Here is a 17,601-nt window from a genome sequence, read left to right on the forward strand (position 1 = left end):
CCGAGTCACGAAACCTGGTCTGTGACGACCTAACTAGTGTACAATTGTGACCAGACTGTACCGACTCGGCTTTAAAACGTCCCGACTCGGTGTCGCAAATCAATTGGCCTGTATTTTTGCGACGGGACGGGGAAATTTTGGATGTGTTCCGGGGGCAACTTGAGAAGTCTATGCCGGACGCTTAACAGGGTGACCATGTAATTTTCAATGGGGGCCATTTTGCAAAACTCAGGTATTTCAACGCTACTAGACAACAAATTATGATGCTTGAGCGCGCAAGATGATTCCATTCTCAAAGGGGCCAAAAAAGCAGATTTACATGCAAGAGCAACAAGGACTCTGAACGTTTCCTCCTTTACCTTACCGAGCATTCTGTCTAGATACCATGATGCAATCTCGGCTACAAAGCATTTCGCGAGCCTCGAACATAAGTTTCATTGATGTTTTACTCCCTTGAGGCGGAATGTGCCTCGGTTTTGAGGAGGACAGACCATACCGGATCACCGTCTCTGGTGTCTCTCGCTTCACTCTTCATCAAAGCCGACAATCCCAGCAGCTAAACTGTCCTCCAACTTCACCCAACCCGGAACCTTGAAGAAGCTCTTGAGCAGTTGCTCTGCCTTTTCCCTCGGCTTGATGATGGTCAAGTCGCGACCTTCGTTCTCGGCCGGCGCGGGGAGCTTGGTGTTGTTGGGCCGCATCTTGTGCAAAAGTGCAATGATGTCGGTGTAGTTGTATGGCTCGGCGAAAGCAAAGATTCGCTGCGACTTGACTTTCGGGTCTAGGAGTGCCGCGACATGCAAACGTGCATCATCTCTGACATCCACAAACCACTCTGAAGAAAGAGTATTTGGTCAGCGAGCGACACTTTGAACGAGACTACCTTGAACAGGCCGTGTGGCAATGACAACTTACGTGGAGGGAATGCCTTGAAAAATTCGTCACCCTTGAGGAGGTTGCGAGTCCAGTTCATGGTGCTGCCGGCGATTTCTGGAGCCAAAATTGGTCCCATCTGCAGCACAGCGAAAACGGTGTCGTCAGTCTAAAATGGATCTCGGCTGGAGAAGGGGTGGCATTCATGAGGGACTAAGAGTGGCTCACGTTCAAATTTGGCAAGACGGTGTTGAAAGTATAATGAGGCTTGTTTTCATTGTACCATTTCCAACCCTCGCGCTCGCCTTGAGTTTTAGACGCAGCGTAGACGACCAATGGCTTGAAAGCCTCGGGGGTGTCTTTGCTGTATGCTGCCTCGACAGCCGAGTCATTCCAGGTATCTGCAGAAAGTCAGCAAGTGGTCGCCGTCAACAAATACAACCCTGTGTCTATGCTTACTTTCGTCGATCTCCACTTCGGTGTTGGGTTGAGGGATCAACAGCGCCGAAGAAGAAGACGTGAGGACAACGCTCTTGACCGAGGGATTTTTGGCAGCGCTCTTCAGGACGAGAAGTGTACCTGCTACGACACCCGATATCACACTATCTGCGTCTGTACTGAAGGATACATCTGAAGCCTGCAACAATCTGTCAGTCAACTGCTATTTTTTCAACCGCGCAAAAACATACCACGTGAACGATCCCTGAAACACCTTTTGCAGCCTCATTGAATGCAGACTCGGAGCTCAGCGAGGGTACAATCACCGTCTCGAACCTGCCTTTGCCATGGCGCTCGTCAAAGAGTTTGTTGAGCCAAGGCTTCTCGGCACGAACGCTACCACGGACGTTGTACCCTTCCTGGAGCAGGACATCGACGATGTGGGAACCAATATATCCGTTGGATCCTGTGACCAGAACCCATTCACCTTTGGCAATTCGCTTTTCCGCTGTGGTCATGATGATGTGGTGATGATGTTGCTTCTTCGGTAGTTGATGGTTGGTGTTTCAATGGAATTGACTGGGACTGGGAAGATCTGATCTTGATGTGTGTATTGTACTTCTTGGACTTTCCTCGTGGGTAGATGCTTCATGTCGACTTGTAATACAAAGCAATCACTTTGTTATATAACGGGTGGCACATAGTTTTGGGTTTGAAGATTTATCATCCATGCTGAATAATAAACTTGAGAGGTATGGAGTAGTTGTAGCAACACTGAGGCCTTTGTCGACAGCTACGTACTAACTACGTAGGTACCCGGCGCCGCGGCGCACGGTGGCCCCCCAGAAACACCGTCCCCACCCGGTGAGTACCACGATTTGAGAGGTCAGCTTACATACTCTGTAGAGTACGGAGTAGATGCCGATCAGAATTCCCTAATCAAAGGCAGGGCGTCATTTATAGTCCCAAAACCAAAAGTACGCTCGAACCACACACATGATAATGCTACCCTTCACGTTGATGCTAGACTCACCATAGAATGGCAAGGAAGAGGTCTACCTTGGAACACATAGCAATCGCACATACCCGATCTTTGGTTCTACTGTTGTTACGTGGTCTGTCTATTGTCGAGAATTGGCTTACCCCGATGTTTACCAAAGCATGACCCGGAACTCCGTGTATTTCGTCCACGAGCTCAAACGGTCCACGCTCATAATCTGGCCTTTGGCTCACCCTCAGCCAACAAACTCAGACCCGTCACTTGTTCCAGCTCTTTGACCGCTTCTTGGGTTCGTCCGAGAAAGACCCTGATGGTCCGAACACCAAGACTCCGCGCCATCTTGAGATTCTCCCCAATGTCGTCCAGGAAAACGACATCTTCATTTCTAATATCTTGACCCCACGTCTGGCGTATTTGACCCAAGGCGTACTCGTATATGTCGCGATTCGGTTTCCTCATGCCCACGTGAGCACTGCTGACAAAAATCTCGAAGAAATGCCTCACGTCGTTGGGGCCGACCTTGTTGAACTCGTGGCCTTCGGGGAACACTGTGGTGTTTGAGAGAGCCGCCAGTTTGAACTTGCCAGATGCTTTTAGCTTTTGGAGGGCCGGATACATGTACGGGTCGGGATTGCGAGACATGCTCATCATGGTCCAGTACAGTGCCTCGGCGTCGATGTCTGGCACCGGCGGCGGGTTGGCGTTGTTGTGCTTTTCGCGGTGGAACTTCGCCCAGAGTTCTGGCCGTTCGAGGTCGGCCTTGAACATACGGATCCAGTTGGCGTCGTTCGGGACCTCGCCGCGCTCTAGTTTGTGCCACGCTCCATTCGGTGTAAGTTCTCGTATCGAATAGTTGATGTAGCCTTTCGGAATGCCACGCTCGACCTCATAGTCTAGAATGGCCTGGAAGGGCGAGACGACCTATTTTCTCAAACTGTCAGAATTGACGTAGAAAAGAAAGAAATTTACCAGGAGTTCTCATTCACCCACGACCCTCTTGGGGATAAATTGCAGGGAAATCCAGACTTACACAAACGCCGCCAATATCGAACATAAGCACCTTGGGAAGAGGTTGAGACGCCATTGTATGAGACAGGCCTCCGGGCAACAATATGGTACCGCAAAAACCTCACCCAGCACAAGTCGATGTTATGTACTCTATTTTACAGATTCAACGAGAAATGTCTAGGGAGATGTCCACGGCTAAGCCGAATCAACTCGGTAAAGTCCTCTTAGAAGACAAATGGTCGTCTTGAAAGTCCTGTTTGGACCGTTAAGCCGAGGTTAAGTCTCGCGCGGAGATCGATATCCGATTAAGAATCTTGATTGGCCTGCCTGAGACGCGCTCATCCCTCTGGAGCGCGTCAGCACCGGAGAAGCACATGCATGCGGTGGTGACTGCGCCGGTCATACTCACAAATTGAGCAAGACATTCATGACCTGTTGAACTCTCGAAAACAGTTCATCAACATGGATGACGAAACTATCTCCAGCCTCAAGGCAGCCTTTATTCGATCCCAGGTCCGGCATCTGTCCATTCCTCTGGAACCCTTGACCGATTGGCGTGAACAAGTGCCAGAGGCACCAGAAGGAGGAGGCCACTTGAGTGACAAAGTCGTCCAAGATGTGGTTACAAAGGGTAAAGAAAACGCCTCTATTGTAACTAATAAACTGGGTCTCGAGTGCTAACTCTTATGTCCCTCCTTCACCTAAACAGTCAACGAGAAGATCAAACAGCATAACCGCATGGTCTTTTCCCAACAGTCACAGCGGCACGTCGCAGAACAAATCGAGACCCTACACTGGAACGCGGTCAACGTGGAGTTGGACGAAGCAGAGCTGGACACCTCTGTACTACGGCGTGACGCCGACCTGACCAATTCCTCGATGATCGAGGCTTTGCCCGAAGAGTTTGACGATTTGTTGATCCGGTCCGGCGAGCGTCCGGCGAGCGCAGACGAAGCACAAACATACAACGGACTGCGCAATGAATTGTTGAAGCATAGCCAGCACCGCGATGCACTGAAGCGGAGCCTAGCAGAATACCAAACTCTACAAAAGTTAATGGCGCCACTTGACGATCCGCAGACGAACGTCCAACCCAACCTGGTCACGAGAGACGGGGAGTTGAGCAAAGAACTGGACCGTACCCGAGTCCTACTTGCACGAGTCGCTGAAAGGGTGGCAGATATCAACAACACAACTAGATCGGCTAGAGCAAACGTCCCGAAACAGCGTTTGACTGATGAGCAGAAACTAGCTGCTGTATTGGATCCCACCTGAAATACAGGCATATGCTACATCGCTCGGAGCTGTGCTAAGACGGTAGTACAGATTCTCTCTGTCATGACTGTTTTGATATTGCGCAAAGCCATTAGCATGCTTCTGCTTGCATCCCAGACGTCACAGATCCTCAATATGAGGCTTATTCCTCATCGGCTTCTTCGACGGTGGGAGCGGCATGTCTCTTTGCAGCCATCGACTTGACGACAGCTTCGGCAGAAGAAGTGGTGGCAGATCCTTCTGTAGGGGCCGGCCCTGATCCTGCAGCTTTGGGGGCTGCCTCCGCGCTCTTTCCCCCCCCATCGGTCAACTTCCCAGCAAGCTTCGCTGCCTTTTTCGCCTTCTTTTCCTGCTTCTTCCTCTTGATGTCATCCTTGGTCTCGTGCCAGCCCCAGAGAGGACGGAAACTATCAAAGAAACCTACATCTTCGAACAGGTTTGGGTAGAGCCAAAGACCAGGCGGGACGAGAAAGAAGGTGAGGATGAACAGAATAAGGCGGAAGATGGACATGGCGAAGAACACAGCGGTCAGACCCATAGCTCCGACTGACAGGTACCAAGCGCCCAGTCTCAAGAAGGGAGGCCATAACGGGAAGCAGACCATGGTCAGCACCGCAATCACAACTCCCGCGGCTAAGATTCTGGTCCGCCATTGAGGCGGCTCAAATACCCAGACATAGTGCATCATTGGTTCAAAGTCTTGTTGCTGTTCGATCTTGACGTGCCATAAGCCCTTGACTCTTTTCTCTTTTTTCGCGGGCGCATGGTTGTGTCCTTCATGGGGATCTTTCTTCGAGACTCGTAGTGCCAGCATATTCAGGGGGAGCAGCTGCAAAGCTGTCCGAGCTTCAATGTCGTTCTCGACTTTAGGGAGGAGGGGGTTCTTCTTTTGGGCCTTTTTGTAAGCGTCGGAGTTGAGAGCCCGAAATGCTCGTTTCACTGTGAAGTGTCAGGATTTTTTTGCAGAGATAAATGCGATATCCATACCTTTGAACATGTCTTTCCTCTCCCCATTGAAAATGCACGTTCTCGTCTTCAGATCTTGCGAGCGTAGGAACTTTGCAACGGCGAGCGCAGGGGGAGTAGGCTCTACAGGCTGGTTCAGGTTGACTGCCATTTGTTGTACTTGGCCTTGGGGAGGTCGCTGGCCCTGTGCCTGCTGGCCCTGGCCTTGTGCTTGCTGCTGTTGTTGCTGCTGCTGCATAGCCTGTTGCTGTTGCATATATTGCCGTCGAGCTTCTTCCTGTTTCATCTGGACGAACTGTTGCGGGCTCATTCCGGCTTTTGCTGCTTCTTGTTCGATTTGTTGGCGTTGGAAGGCTTGAAATTGAGGGATCGTCATGCCACGTTTCTGCGCTTCCATGGCTATCATCTGTTGAATTTGTTGTGGGTTGAAAGGCTGCGCGCCTGCAGGGGGTCCCTGCGAAGCCATAGTTGAGAATGGAGGGGGGTGAGTGATGTGAGAGACACTGTATTGAAGCAAGAGAAATTCTGGTCGCACTCAAGGATATGTGTGACTCGATGTAGGCATTGACCTCTGGGAGACAGGAAATAAGAGAATGTTGCAAGATATCTCAAGGATGAGATTTCTCTTTTGTGTTCTTTTTCTTGGGAGAAGACACGGTTTGCGATCCAAGCGGAAAAGGACGCAGCCTCGCGCAGCCTTACGTCAGCCAACCACGTTGATTTAGACATTGAACAATCACCACAACCATCTACGATCATCTTCTTCTCTATCCGCATCACCAAATCACACCGAATCAAATGTAGGTGTTGCCAAATTCTACACCTCAACCTCTGGATCTACACAGCCAATGCTGGATGCAGAAACCCTCAGAATTACAACGTCACTGAGCGAGAGACGTCTACCACCTGTACACATTCATTATGAGGGCGCCTTACGAAACATAGCATTGTCGTGCAATTCCACGCAACTTCTCTCCGACCTCTGACACATGTCGCTTCAATACACGCCCAGCCCTGGTGCTGTTTCTGATGCACACTGGACGGCGGTGTTTTTGGTAGGCTAAGTCTCCTCTAAAAACTATTTCCAGCTAACGGCGTCCAGTCTACTCGAGATGCCGGTGCACGGGTTCCGATAGACTTCATAACACATCCAGGAGTTCATCTTACTCAGGCATGTTTTTCGCACGGCATATATGATGATATTCCAGCCCAGACCTGTATCTCGGATCTTCTGGCGAGCAATTTCGGTCGGATTGTCGTCGATCTGTACTGGGACAATATCAACCGTCAGTTCAATTTGTGCCCTGTTGAACTACCTCCGCTGGCCGGCAACTCGACAGCCGGGTACAGTGTCGACTTTTCAGAACTTTCATCTATAACAGCCACGACCTCTTCTGCCGCGGACCCCACTGTGCCTTTGACTGCTCCCACTGCCCAGCCCCTTGTCAAGCGCCAGTCTGGAGTCAGCAATGCGACAACTCCCGTCACCACTACTCCTCCCATTTCCTCGTCGGCAAGTGCTGCACCCATTCCGACCACCACTGGTGTGTCCGGCACTGAATTGCTCGAGCTAGGGCCATACAAGTGTAGCCTGGATTTGAACTTGGATTCGATCATATCCTTGTACGGTGATTACTTCGAACAAACATCCGACACAATCTCTGCATATCTGCAATACCTAACCTTGAATTTACATGCTGCGTCACCCTTTACCGCCCCGTCTGACGCTGCCAATACACCAATGCAAGCACGACTGCCCCACGGAAACAGTCTTATTGGTGCTCAATTCCAGAATAACCTTCCTGAGACTCTTTACACTCCAGATCAGCTTCAGGATGACCGTGAAGACCTCAAGAAGTCATGGTTTCGTAACAATTTCGCAAGTAGCACAGACACGAATTATTTTACAGTCGATCACGGGAGCGACGGCACCAGCACACAGGATGGCTGGCCTGGCGAAACATGGATTCTCTTGAACTCTCATCGGCGACTCCTCCTCAGTTGGGGAAAGATTGACCCTCAGATGAGCGCATATGATTTTCAGACCGACGCCAGCAATGTGTTTCCGAGCGACTATCTCGAAACTAAGCACAAAGTGTCTGTCAACGATGAAGGCGATGTTGTTTCCGGGTGCTTTTACGACCCCGAAGTTACGAAAATTGGAGCACAAAACTCCTCCGGGGCCTACACAGCGATCACTGAGAACTACTCGTCCCAGATCTTGCAACACTTGGTTCAGAATCTTACAGCTTGTGGTATATCACCCATGTTGAACGTGACTTTGGGGACTTCAACGGTACAGGATAATCTAGATTTATACCAACAATTCGCCCGCTCCACGGTCTTTGGATGGGCTTCTGGTGAACCCAGAAATGCCTCACAAATCAGAGCCAACCAAAAGAGAGCCAACGACGAGGAGAAGAATTACGCTTGCGCCGTCCTTGATTCCACTAGCGGATACATGGGTCGTTGGCGAGTAGAGCAATGCCAAAAGCAACACCGCGTGGCTTGCCGTATTGCCGACGAGCCATATGCCTGGCGACTGTCAACGTTTGAGGTGGACTACGAATCGGCTCCGGATTCCTGTCCGGAATCTACAACTTTTGCCCTGCCTAGGACTGGCCTTGAGAATACCTATCTATACCGGAAGATTATGAACGACTTGCGCTCTGGGGTCGATGATTCCATCTTGTCTGGGATCTGGATAGATTTCAATTCTCTGGATCAGACCGATTGTTGGGTGAGCGGAGGACCAAACGCATCGTGTCCTTACACTGGTTCTGAGGATTCTGAAGACCAGAGGCAAGTCCTCATTCCAACGATTGCAGCACTGATCGTTCTCATCCTCACGGTTTTGACATTGCTGGTGAAATGCAATGAAAACAGAAGGAAAAGCAGGACTCGCCGGAGAGGAGATGACGGTTGGGAATATGAAGGAGTACCATCGTGAAAAGCAATCCGCTTCTTACATGAGTTCAAAAATTTAGCATGCAAACCTTCTGTGGATTTATGAACTAAACGGAGTGTAGAAACTCTCCTAAGTCGGAACCGGAGTGTTTTCGACCGAACTCGGCATCTTTTGGTCTTTACGACAGCTAGGTTCAGTCTCGTCTTTGTCCAATCCTGACTTGAAGGCAGCTATGGTCAAAGAAGCTACCGGATGCCTCGTCCATTTCAGTGATCTCTACACCAATTTGGGTATTCATGACAGGGTCGGGCGTTTGGGGATGAGGGGCCCATTGGATTGGTAATTTTGGGGAAAGGCATGAATCCGGCTTGCTTTTGCTCCTTTATCATTGCCTTGGCCTTCGTCCGGGATCATCGATCCCTAGGCCCAGTGTACCACTTCCGAATGCGATCTTATTATGTTCACAGGCGCTGTTTACTGGCCGATAAACTTCTTACAAGTTTCTGCAAAGGCGATTGTTGCGCACTGCCAAATCACACCATCATCCCGACCTTCGGCCAAAAAGTCCAAAGAGGAACCCGACCGGCCTCCACATCTGTTTATTCATATCGGCCCCACATAACACATAAGAGGGCTGGACAATCACCTTTCAAGTAGTCTGCTCGCTGCTCGTGTTATTTGATCGATGCCATATCGTTGCTCGTCGATATACTAGTCCTCCGTTGACTCTCTAAATCGCCAACATGTCTACCAAAGTTGCAGTTGCTGGAGGGACCGGAAACCTTGGATCTCCCGTCGTCGGTGCCCTGTTGGCAGCTAACTATTCCGTCACTGTCCTCACACGAACGGGAAGCACCAGCACCTCGAAGCTCCCCAAGAGCCCACGGTTGAAGGTCACCGAGGTGGACTATTCCTCGGTGGCCTCTCTGACCGAAGCACTGAAAGGCCAGGACGTGGTCGTGTCGACCCTGGCCTCCGAGTCAACCGGCAGCCAGAACCCTCTCATCGACGCCGCGGTCGCCGCCGGGGTCAAGCGGTTCATCCCCTCGGAATTTGGAAGCGACACGACCCACCCGAAATCGTCCCAGTTGCCGATCTACAAGCACAAGGTCGACACTCAACGATACCTCAAGGCCAAGGCGGCCGAGAATCCCGGCTTCACCTACACCTTGGTCCTCAACGGCGCCTTCTTGTCGTGGGGGGTCCAGGTGGGATTCATCGTCAACGTCCAAAACCACTCTGCCACGGTGTGGAACGGCGGCGACGTACCTTTCTCGGCCACCAACCTCGAAACCATCGGCAAGGCCGTCGTCGGTGTGATCAAACACCTTCCGGAGACGGCGAACCGTCCCGTGTACGTGCAGGAAGCCCTCATCACCCAAAACCAGTTGATCAAGTACGCCAGGGAAAAGGACGGCGTCGAATGGCAGATCACCCCCAAGGAGACGGCAAGGGCGTATGAAGAAGCCATGGCCGAACTCGCCAAAGGTCCAGATGCCGACATTGGATCGGCCATGGTGGGATCCCTCATGAGCGCAATCTTCGATTCCAGTTACGGCCCGGACTTTTCGTCCCACCTGGACAACGAACTGTTGGGCATCAAGGGGATGACGGACGCCGACGTCAAACAGATGGTTGAGAACCTCATGGGGTCATCAGGTTCTTCCTTGTAGTAGTGACTACCAAGCCGTAGAAGATCGAGGTACACTACCTGGGTACATAGGTAGTTTATGACCAGCATATGCAACTTTGGTGCTTCATGCCATGTCATGCCATGCCATGCTGTAAGATGGATCGATTTCTACCACTGCTTACTGTAAGCTGGAATGAACATCATTTGCAAAATCCTCTTCTTGGATAAGTAATAGAGCTGTTCCGACCTGGCTGTGTTCATGTCCCTTTCTTTTTGGTCTATCTCGGTATGGTAGATATCGAGTTCTTATTTTTGGGGTTACTGTCCAATTATATCCACGTCTGCCCTTCCTCGTCCAGGAATGTAACCACCGCCGTTGGGGAACGAGTACTGTTAAGTAAGCCTTTGTTACATCTTGGACTTTGCATTGTGGGTATTTGTTCATCGACATTTGATCCGAGTCCGGAGGCCTTGGATGGTCGCTCTCCATTCATGCTACGCCTTGTTTGTCCGCAGGTGTGACTCTCTCCCTCACACGAGTACAGGTACAGATCGAGTAGTTCGTCAATGTCATCATCCAAAACAGAGTCCTCGTCCCTCTCGGATCGATTGTCCACTCTGCCGCGTTCAGGGGTACATGATAAGTTTGCCCTTGAGGATAAAATGTGAGACGTCGCAAAACTCGTAAAGTCATGATCTTCGAGTCCTCCTTCATTCTGTTCTTTGACCACACGGTGGTCCTCGAATGCTACATCACTCCCAGGACTTCCTTGTCGTTGTCGTAGACGTAGACGCAGTGGTGCCGGACGTAGTAGATCTTGTTCCACCACTCCTACCACTACATCATTATTATCGAAATTGTTGTCGGCATGGTTTTCATCATCGTAGTCGGAGTCATCGTTCTGTAGGCGACACCTACAGACCTCGCACTTTTGCGCGGTTGCTGATACCAAGAGTTCATCATTACCCGCGTTGAGGTTTGATGGTATTTCGTCTTGGCTGTATGTACTCTGACTCTGACTCTGACTTGCCATTCGCTGGCGGTCAATGCCCCCTCGAACAATAACATTGTCGTCGTCGTCGTCGTCACTGCTGCTGCTGCTGCTGAATTCATCCTCGACCCACTTCTTGGGTAGGACTTTGAGCCAACCGTCGGGTTGTATTCGTGAGAATGCATTACCTCTTTTGTCCTTGTCGACATCTCCCAACCTTTTCACGGAGTATTGTTCTTCTTCAAGTAATGTCCGATGGAACAAGGGTTTCAAAGGTCGAGGGGGTACTGGCGGACTGATTCTACACTCTTTTCTTCTTCTAGTCCTTAATCCAAACTCCGTCATGTCCGACACAAGTTTTTGAGCTTCTTGTCTATTGTGGTCGTCATGATCGTCGAGTTCTCCAAGATCGATTCTGCCAGGACTCTTGGATTGTACATCCGAAAGGGACAACATTGATCGGTTTTGGTTTATACGACCGCGATTTTTCAACCCCAATACCGAATCGATACTCTGCCTTTGTTTGAATAGTGTGGTTGCCACCGATCGGACATTGTCCATCATACCGGGGGACGTTGCGGTTGCAGTTGTTGCCGCAGTGTCACGTCGTCCCTGACGACTAAAGATAGACATTCGAGAAGGAAAAATCATTGCCGGGGTCCGAACATTGTCCCAGGCAACGTGAGGATTTTCCTTGATGAAGAAGCAGAATAAGGGGATTCGACCCTGGGAAAAGTTCTTGATGATGACTCTGAGAAGACGAAAGACCTTATTGTAAGTCAATTCATTCGTTTGAAAGGGGGAGTGACAGTCGATCATATAGAAACCAAACGTAAATCACATACACCAGGCTCTTCATCGCTACTTGTGTAGCACCACTCAGCTTCACCCAGACTGTTCTGGGTGAATTCTGGAAAGATCACTGTTTGCGACGCCACCGCTTATACACAGGTGGTGATGCTGGAGTGTAGTTCGGTCAGTCAACAGGCAATCAAACGCCGCTGGGATCTTGTTGACTCTTTGAGAAAAGACACAAGGCAATCGAAAGGTAGGTATGAGATGGACATGGGACTAATATAGATGTGAGTGAGGTGAAGCCCTGTCACTCCAGTCGGTGTCGTGAATTGTAAGGCTTTGCAGCCCCAGACAAGACAAGAACCAACTGATGAACAAAAAATAACACAATTTATTACAATCCTATAACTCTTGACCTCCTCACCTTCTTCTGATATCGTAACCTGGCAGCCCCAACGTTCTGCTCTCGGCCCTGAGATGGATTCCACTCCCCAAGTGGAAGCTAGCTTCACAATTTCGCCTTCATCCAAGACTTGATCGCCTTACCCTGTTCGGTTTCGGCTGTCATGCCCCAGCGTATATTCGAGATTGGAGCAATGTGTGTTTCATGTGCTCCTACGACGTAGGTGATGCCGCCGGGGTTGACGGACTATTGATCAAAACAAGCAGCAAAAGCAGTCAGTTGATCGATTTGGTTAAAAAAAAGAGCGGGGGGGAGGGGTGAGAAGAACTGATATGATCTGCTCCGGTGTAATGCGAGAGAGAGAGAGAGGCCTTTGTTACCTTGTACTTTTCCACCCAAGCATCAATAGCGTCGACCAACATCTCATCTTTGCCTGCAACGCACAAGACATGTTCAACTTTGGGGTCTTTCCACCAGTCGGCAGATACTTCAAGAGCCTCCGAGTAGGGACTTTGTGGTTTTCCCGCCATGTAAGCATTCGACCACATATCGGCAGCCCAGGTGCTGACAATGTCCTTGTTCTTGCATCTCTCGCTGCTCGGCCAATTGACGTCAAAGGTCGTCCAAGGGGCGACGAGCACGATGGCCTTGAATTTGTCTCCCTCGCCAAGGGCAAGGTCGGGAAATTCGCCGCTCGGGTGCATCGCATGGGACAAGACGGCCAGACACAGGTTGCCTCCGGCAGAGTCACCCCCAAGAATGATCTCGGAGGCGGGCCGTTGCAATTCGGTCCTCACATAGTTGACGGCTTCAACGGCCTCGATGATCTGGGTGGGGTACGTCGCGTGAGGAACCAGGGTGTACTCGAGAAAGAAGAAAGCCACATGGTCTCCGCTCTCCTCGAGAGTCTTTTGGACACCGTGCCAGAATTTCAGGTGAGTGTCGTCGCCATCGAGTGAAAATCCTCCCCCTACAATGAGTTTTTTGTCCAGTCAGCGAACGTCTCTCCCTCCCGAATATCATTCTCGCTCGGAGTTTCGCTGTACGTACCGTGGAAGTAGACGACAATGTGCTTCGCCCTTTTGTAATCACCCATCCAAAAGGCCTTGCAGCCTGACTTCAGGGTCACAAACTCGGGCTGGATCCCGATGCTCCTTGCCCATTTCTCGTAGACTTTGCCAAACGGTTCATTGATGTACCTGAAAGAACGTCAACGGATGGGGGAAACCACATGTTCTCGCACTAGATCCCTACTGCAGCTGTCGAGTGCTGAGCCTCAAAACCAGCTTCGGTGGTCAGCGAGAGTTCACACCCTGTCCAAGACTGACCGACCTTCCGCACGAGAGCGGCGCTCAAATGCTGTCCATAGGTATATGCCCCGGATTCGCCCCGAAATGGGCTTGTCGCCGCCGTGTAGAAGACCGAACCCACTGTGATATGGCGCGTCAGAACAAGAGCTACGATGGCCGAAAGTGAGCACGAACAAACCGACAAAACAGCTGGGAAAAGGTCTAGCTTCTCCAGAAGCGACAACTGACTGATCGGTGTGGAGGCCACCTGGCCAGGAGTAGGAGGGAGTGTCGACATGTTTCACGCTGGCGATACTGTTGACTGCGGATTCTTTCAGAAATTCAGGATAGATGGCGAAGAATGAGTCGAGGTGTTGGCCAGTATTCCCCAAGTCGTAATCTAAAGAATAGAACGGTGACGACTGATTTTTTGAATCTGACACCAAACAGGTGGTGATTGTGAGTGAGCTTGTTCTCGTCTGAACTAACCTGACACGCGCTATGGGAGTCAGTAAGTCTCGACCATTGGACAAGTTTAGACCGTGACCGACCACCGAAACAGGTGCAGAAAAGGCTCGAACAAAATGATCTGGCCTGGAGACGTCGACCAAGATTGGCTCGAAGCGTATTTCCAATCCATGAGAACCACATCCATCTTGTTGCCGAGGTCCAAGGTACTTTATGCGCCTGGTGCGGACGAATCTTTGACCATGTGTCCGTGAAACTGAATGTCAATGGCCCGCATGAGCTTTACAGAATTAACTGATAGCTATCCTCTACTCACGAGTGGGTAGTTACCTAGATGTGCATCCAAGTTACTGACTAGCCTCTACCAGCCTTGACTTTCATCTATCCTCATCCTGGACACTCCTTGAACACCTCTAATCAGACCACCGAGGATCAGCATCTCAGCGACTTGTTTTGTTGCAATGGGTAAAAGGTCCCCCGATAGCTGCATTCACAACGAGAAAACCTAGTGAACCCGGTCATCCAGCTCCCATTGATGGTGTCATGGCCGTGTTGTTGTTGTTGTTGTCACGGGCTTTGTGGCCGGCCTTCTTCATCTCACTAGGGAACATTGACAAGCCCGTGATCGTGGCATTCGAGGCAAAGGACAACGCAATCTAGTCGGGATCGGTGCAATCAATGGGAAACATAACTCATAATGTCTATTTGCCACAACAGCGCCATTCAAGAAGTCCAACCAGGATCGTAGGCAAAGCCCTATATCGCTAGCAAGTCGACTTTGGTATCGGACCATTTTGGGCGCTCGGAATGCCACGCCCATCGACCCGACTCATGTTCTGGAAGGCCTAGGTGACCAACTGTCGAAGCTATTACTGTATTTCCTCTTTCGGAGCAGGTTCCTATTCGTACTTGGCCGTGTGTCCCAACCATACCCGCCAGTTCACATTCGGCCGACTATGTCATGCAGAGACGCTAACCCATATCGTCATGTGTCTGAAATCGAAAAACCCCACGCATATCCTCAGATGCGATCCGCGTTCAAGAAGCTTCCCTGAAATTATTCTGATAGGCACATAACGACACGTGAGAACTGGATGCGCCGCGGTGGCATCCTTTCTTGTTGATAGACTTCAGGTCGTGGACATAATTACTGGACTGTCTGGCCATTTACGGCTTGTGCTTGCTCGATAGACATGCCACCATTGTCTGGATTGTCCACATTGTGATAGTCCAGAATCTCCGAGTACATCATGATTTTCCACGTGTCAACGGGTAGATCGGCATCGTTGAATGACCAGTCGAACTTTTCATCTGCTACAGGCTCATCGGTTGGGTCGTGATAAGGTGAGAGATATTCGTGTTCCAGGGCTTGCTCTGCCGAAACTCTTGTTTTCGGGTCAAAAACCAGCATGTCTTCCAGGAGGTCAATGGCGAGGGGATCGGCATTCTTGAATTTTGAGCTCAGGGGTTGTCGCTCTCTCTTGGGCAGGGACTGGACAAATCTCAGCGTGTTCTCACTGCAAATGGTTTCAATGACATCCTGGGGAGGGGTGCCAAGTAGCTCGGTGATGATGGAGAACTGGTTGACGTGGTCTTTGCCTGGGAAGAGCGGCTTTCCTTCTAACATCTCGGCAAAAATGCAGCCGGCACTCCAAATATCGACCTCGACGTCGTACTTTTGCCAGGTAAGCATAATTTCAGGTGCTCGATAGTAGCGTGTGGACACATAGCCGGTCATCTGAGGATCTTGAATTCTGGCCAGGCCAAAGTCGCAGATTTTCAAGTCGCAATTCTCGTTGACCAGAATGTTACTAGGTTTCAAGTCTCTGTGGACAACGCCGGCGGAATGAACGTATTTCAAACCTCGCTACATGTAATCCCGTCAGACCTTGATAACAGCAATCGGATAGATGTTCCGGGACCTGTAGCCTACCAAGATTTGATAAAGAAAGTATTGGATGAACTGCTTCTCCAGAGGTCTGGATGTCAGTAATCGGTGGAGGTCGGTCCCCAACAGTTCGGTCACGAAGTAGCTTGATATGGGTCAGAAAGGTAAAGTGGTGTGAAAGGCGGTAGGTGAAACATACATATCCTCGAGGGGAGAGATGAAGATGTCGCTGAGAGAGATGACCTGACGTTGTTAGGAATCGGCTAGGCAAGAACAGCACCGTCGACTCACGTTCTCATGTCGAAGATGCTTCAACAGTTTGAGCTCTCGATATGTACGCTTTGCGAGGACAGGTGTCGAGAAAGGCTTCATGATCTTCTTCACAGCTACGGCTTGACCTGTGAGTTGATCTTTCGCAGAACTGGCAAGGCGTCAGCAACCACGGTGAGAAGCTTCTGGTGCAAAGAATCGTTACCAAACCAGACCGAAAGCTCCCATGCCCACGGGCTGCAAATCAGTGTATCTTGTACCTAGTTAGACCATCTCTTTTGCCTCAATGTAGTCATTTCATGTACCTGCTAGTGATTTCAAAGGTTGTGCCAAAGATCTGGGCTCGCACGAATTCCGCCATGTTGATCAACGATGCGGTCTTGTCTTGGTCGGTGTGCTGATGGGGGTGAGGTATTAGGAGTCTCGCGGTCGGTCGGCGATGGCGGAGAGATCGCAGACGAAGAGTGAATATTTACTGAGGATCGGCGGTTGTGGAGCGATCAGCTAGGCGACGATAAACCAACGGTAGGGAAGAGGATCAGAGGCGCGGAGGATCGTGGTCGTGGTCGTGCTGAGGCGAGATCAGAATGGTGCAGGTCGCAAAAAGGACTGGCACACGGTCGGAGAGGCCAAGGTTGTGAAAGGTTGTGAAAGGTGACAGCGGCAAGATTGACTTGGGCTGCTGGATGTGAGTGAATGGGATGCGGTTGATTTGCGTGGGGCAATGAGACTTTGCGGCGCGATGGTTACTAAGGCGGCAGGGGTGCAACAATCGTGATGGACCGAATGACTCGGAAAGAAAAGGATGATGAGGATGAAGGTGAAGACGCGGAGGGAACGAGTCAATGTGGATGGCGGTCTCTACCTAGACCGAACAAGAAGAGTGATTGAAACGAGGACAGCCTCGAACGGCAGCTTACAATATGCACCTTACAGCAAGTTGTTTTGAATGAGCATCGATCCAATTGCCCCTCCATCGCTGTTTACTAGACTGTATTGTACGAAAATCCATGTTTCGCCCACTTCTGTGGCATAAGCGAAGCATTTGGGGCCAGTGCCACCCAGACTGCCTCAAAGAGGCCTACTCCGTATATTCAGGAGAATCAGGATGCCCGAAACGAGTCGCGGTGAACATCAATTATTATTACTCCGTATCAATAGTACCTTCCTGCCTACCTAGAAGGTACCTGAAAATGTGTTGGCCAGTGCAGTACAGTAAGGTAGGTAGGTAGGTATCCCCAACCACTCCAAGTGCACTGATGAAGCCCGGAGAAAACATCCCACCAGAGCAATTTTTCTCTACCAACAACTCCCAGAATATGAGTTACGCTTACTCGGTGTCACCGATCCGTCGGACCAAAGACAGCAGGTTGGATCTTCACGATTGTTACATCG

The 17,601-nt window shown here is 50.5% G+C and overlaps 9 protein-coding genes across 12 annotated transcripts; 3 read left to right on the forward strand and 6 right to left on the reverse strand.

The window, feature by feature from the left end:
* Window positions 1-190: 190 nt before the first annotated feature.
* PV06_04054 (uncharacterized protein) lies at window positions 191-2,075 on the reverse strand. The gene is made up of 5 exons (XM_016404894.1): window positions 1,563-2,075; window positions 1,333-1,510; window positions 1,102-1,274; window positions 916-1,012; window positions 191-835 (listed from the first exon to the last, which is right to left on the reverse strand). Exons 1-5 carry the CDS (start codon window positions 1,827-1,829, stop codon window positions 525-527), a joined length of 1,026 nt encoding a protein of 341 aa, XP_016265899.1. The 5' UTR covers window positions 1,830-2,075; the 3' UTR covers window positions 191-524.
* A 299-nt stretch (window positions 2,076-2,374) lies between these two features.
* On the reverse strand, window positions 2,375-3,538 carry PV06_04055 (uncharacterized protein). The gene is made up of 2 exons (XM_016404895.1): window positions 3,342-3,538; window positions 2,375-3,232 (listed from the first exon to the last, which is right to left on the reverse strand). The coding sequence occupies exons 1-2, from the start codon at window positions 3,393-3,395 to the stop codon at window positions 2,522-2,524; spliced, it is 765 nt and encodes a 254-aa protein (XP_016265900.1). The 5' UTR covers window positions 3,396-3,538; the 3' UTR covers window positions 2,375-2,521.
* Window positions 3,539-3,753: 215 nt separating this feature from the next.
* PV06_04056 (uncharacterized protein) lies at window positions 3,754-5,289 on the forward strand. Its single transcript, XM_016404896.1, has 2 exons — window positions 3,754-3,950; window positions 4,029-5,289. Exons 1-2 carry the CDS (start codon window positions 3,782-3,784, stop codon window positions 4,592-4,594), a joined length of 735 nt encoding a protein of 244 aa, XP_016265901.1. The 5' UTR covers window positions 3,754-3,781; the 3' UTR covers window positions 4,595-5,289.
* Window positions 4,495-6,179, reverse strand: PV06_04057 (uncharacterized protein). The gene is made up of 2 exons (XM_016404897.1): window positions 5,582-6,179; window positions 4,495-5,533 (listed from the first exon to the last, which is right to left on the reverse strand). The coding sequence occupies exons 1-2, from the start codon at window positions 6,024-6,026 to the stop codon at window positions 4,737-4,739; spliced, it is 1,242 nt and encodes a 413-aa protein (XP_016265902.1). The 5' UTR covers window positions 6,027-6,179; the 3' UTR covers window positions 4,495-4,736.
* Window positions 6,180-6,549: 370 nt separating this feature from the next.
* On the forward strand, window positions 6,550-8,510 carry PV06_04058 (uncharacterized protein; the record flags this gene model as incomplete). The annotated part of the gene is made up of 2 exons (XM_016404898.1): window positions 6,550-6,615; window positions 6,663-8,510. 2 exons carry the CDS (start codon window positions 6,550-6,552, stop codon window positions 8,508-8,510), a joined length of 1,914 nt encoding a protein of 637 aa, XP_016265903.1.
* Window positions 8,511-9,211: 701 nt separating this feature from the next.
* Window positions 9,212-10,141, forward strand: PV06_04059 (uncharacterized protein; the record flags this gene model as incomplete). The annotated part of the gene is made up of 1 exon (XM_016404899.1): window positions 9,212-10,141. The coding sequence occupies one exon, from the start codon at window positions 9,212-9,214 to the stop codon at window positions 10,139-10,141; it is 930 nt and encodes a 309-aa protein (XP_016265904.1).
* Window positions 10,142-10,430: 289 nt separating this feature from the next.
* On the reverse strand, window positions 10,431-11,654 carry PV06_04060 (uncharacterized protein; the record flags this gene model as incomplete). The annotated part of the gene is made up of 1 exon (XM_016404900.1): window positions 10,431-11,654. One exon carries the CDS (start codon window positions 11,652-11,654, stop codon window positions 10,431-10,433), a length of 1,224 nt encoding a protein of 407 aa, XP_016265905.1.
* A 637-nt stretch (window positions 11,655-12,291) lies between these two features.
* On the reverse strand, window positions 12,292-13,994 carry PV06_04061 (uncharacterized protein). The gene is made up of 6 exons (XM_016404901.1): window positions 13,776-13,994; window positions 13,624-13,721; window positions 13,546-13,577; window positions 13,342-13,490; window positions 12,672-13,261; window positions 12,292-12,537 (listed from the first exon to the last, which is right to left on the reverse strand). Exons 1-6 carry the CDS (start codon window positions 13,876-13,878, stop codon window positions 12,397-12,399), a joined length of 1,113 nt encoding a protein of 370 aa, XP_016265906.1. The 5' UTR covers window positions 13,879-13,994; the 3' UTR covers window positions 12,292-12,396.
* A 325-nt stretch (window positions 13,995-14,319) lies between these two features.
* PV06_04062 (mitogen-activated protein kinase HOG1) lies at window positions 14,320-17,104 on the reverse strand. Of its 4 annotated transcripts, XM_016404902.1 has the most exons (6): window positions 16,512-17,104; window positions 16,412-16,459; window positions 16,228-16,357; window positions 16,136-16,179; window positions 15,982-16,081; window positions 14,320-15,915 (listed from the first exon to the last, which is right to left on the reverse strand). In XM_016404902.1, the coding sequence occupies exons 1-6, from the start codon at window positions 16,565-16,567 to the stop codon at window positions 15,196-15,198; spliced, it is 1,098 nt and encodes a 365-aa protein (XP_016265907.1). In that variant the 5' UTR covers window positions 16,568-17,104; the 3' UTR covers window positions 14,320-15,195. The 4 variants fall into 4 exon arrangements, with proteins under 4 accessions (XP_016265907.1, XP_016265910.1, XP_016265908.1 ...); XM_016404905.1 differs by having other exon boundaries at window positions 16,228-16,459; XM_016404903.1 differs by having other exon boundaries at window positions 16,412-17,104.
* Between the last annotated feature and the right edge of the window lie 497 nt (window positions 17,105-17,601).

This window comes from Exophiala oligosperma (genome assembly GCF_000835515.1).
Source record: "Exophiala oligosperma strain CBS 72588 unplaced genomic scaffold supercont1.3, whole genome shotgun sequence".
Taxonomy (NCBI): Eukaryota; Fungi; Ascomycota; class Eurotiomycetes; order Chaetothyriales; family Herpotrichiellaceae; genus Exophiala; species Exophiala oligosperma.

Bases quoted from the DNA above. Each gene is read 5' to 3' on its own strand.
- PV06_04055 (XM_016404895.1), bottom strand. From the start codon at position 3,395: ATGGCGTCTCAACCTCTTCCCAAGGTGCTTATGTTCGATATTGGCGGC. The intron at 3,233-3,341 runs GTAAGTCTGGAT...TTGAGAAAATAG, and splicing joins TCGATATTGGCGGCGTTTGT to GTCGTCTCGCCCTTCCAGGC.
- PV06_04061 (XM_016404901.1), bottom strand. From the start codon at position 13,878: ATGTCGACACTCCCTCCTACTCCTGGCCAGGTGGCCTCCACACCGATC. The intron at 13,722-13,775 runs GTTCGTGCTCAC...GCCATATCACAG, and splicing joins CCCAGCTGTTTTGTCGGTTT to TGGGTTCGGTCTTCTACACG. The intron at 12,538-12,671 runs GTAACAAAGGCC...TTTGATCAATAG, and splicing joins CTTGGGTGGAAAAGTACAAG to TCCGTCAACCCCGGCGGCAT.
- PV06_04054 (XM_016404894.1), bottom strand. From the start codon at position 1,829: ATGACCACAGCGGAAAAGCGAATTGCCAAAGGTGAATGGGTTCTGGTC. The intron at 1,511-1,562 runs GTATGTTTTTGC...AGATTGTTGCAG, and splicing joins TTTCAGGGATCGTTCACGTG to GCTTCAGATGTATCCTTCAG. The intron at 1,013-1,101 runs GTGAGCCACTCT...GCTGTGCTGCAG, and splicing joins CCGTCTTGCCAAATTTGAAC to ATGGGACCAATTTTGGCTCC.
- PV06_04057 (XM_016404897.1), bottom strand. From the start codon at position 6,026: ATGGCTTCGCAGGGACCCCCTGCAGGCGCGCAGCCTTTCAACCCACAA. The intron at 5,534-5,581 runs GTATGGATATCG...GACACTTCACAG, and splicing joins GAGGAAAGACATGTTCAAAG to TGAAACGAGCATTTCGGGCT.
- PV06_04056 (XM_016404896.1), top strand. From the start codon at position 3,782: ATGGATGACGAAACTATCTCCAGCCTCAAGGCAGCCTTTATTCGATCC. The intron at 3,951-4,028 runs GTAAAGAAAACG...TCACCTAAACAG, and splicing joins CCAAGATGTGGTTACAAAGG to TCAACGAGAAGATCAAACAG.
- PV06_04062 (XM_016404902.1), bottom strand. From the start codon at position 16,567: ATGGCGGAATTCGTGCGAGCCCAGATCTTTGGCACAACCTTTGAAATC. The intron at 16,082-16,135 runs GTATGTTTCACC...ACCCATATCAAG, and splicing joins ATCTCTCCCCTCGAGGATAT to CTACTTCGTGACCGAACTGT. The intron at 15,916-15,981 runs GTAGGCTACAGG...GATTACATGTAG, and splicing joins ACTTTCTTTATCAAATCTTG to CGAGGTTTGAAATACGTTCA.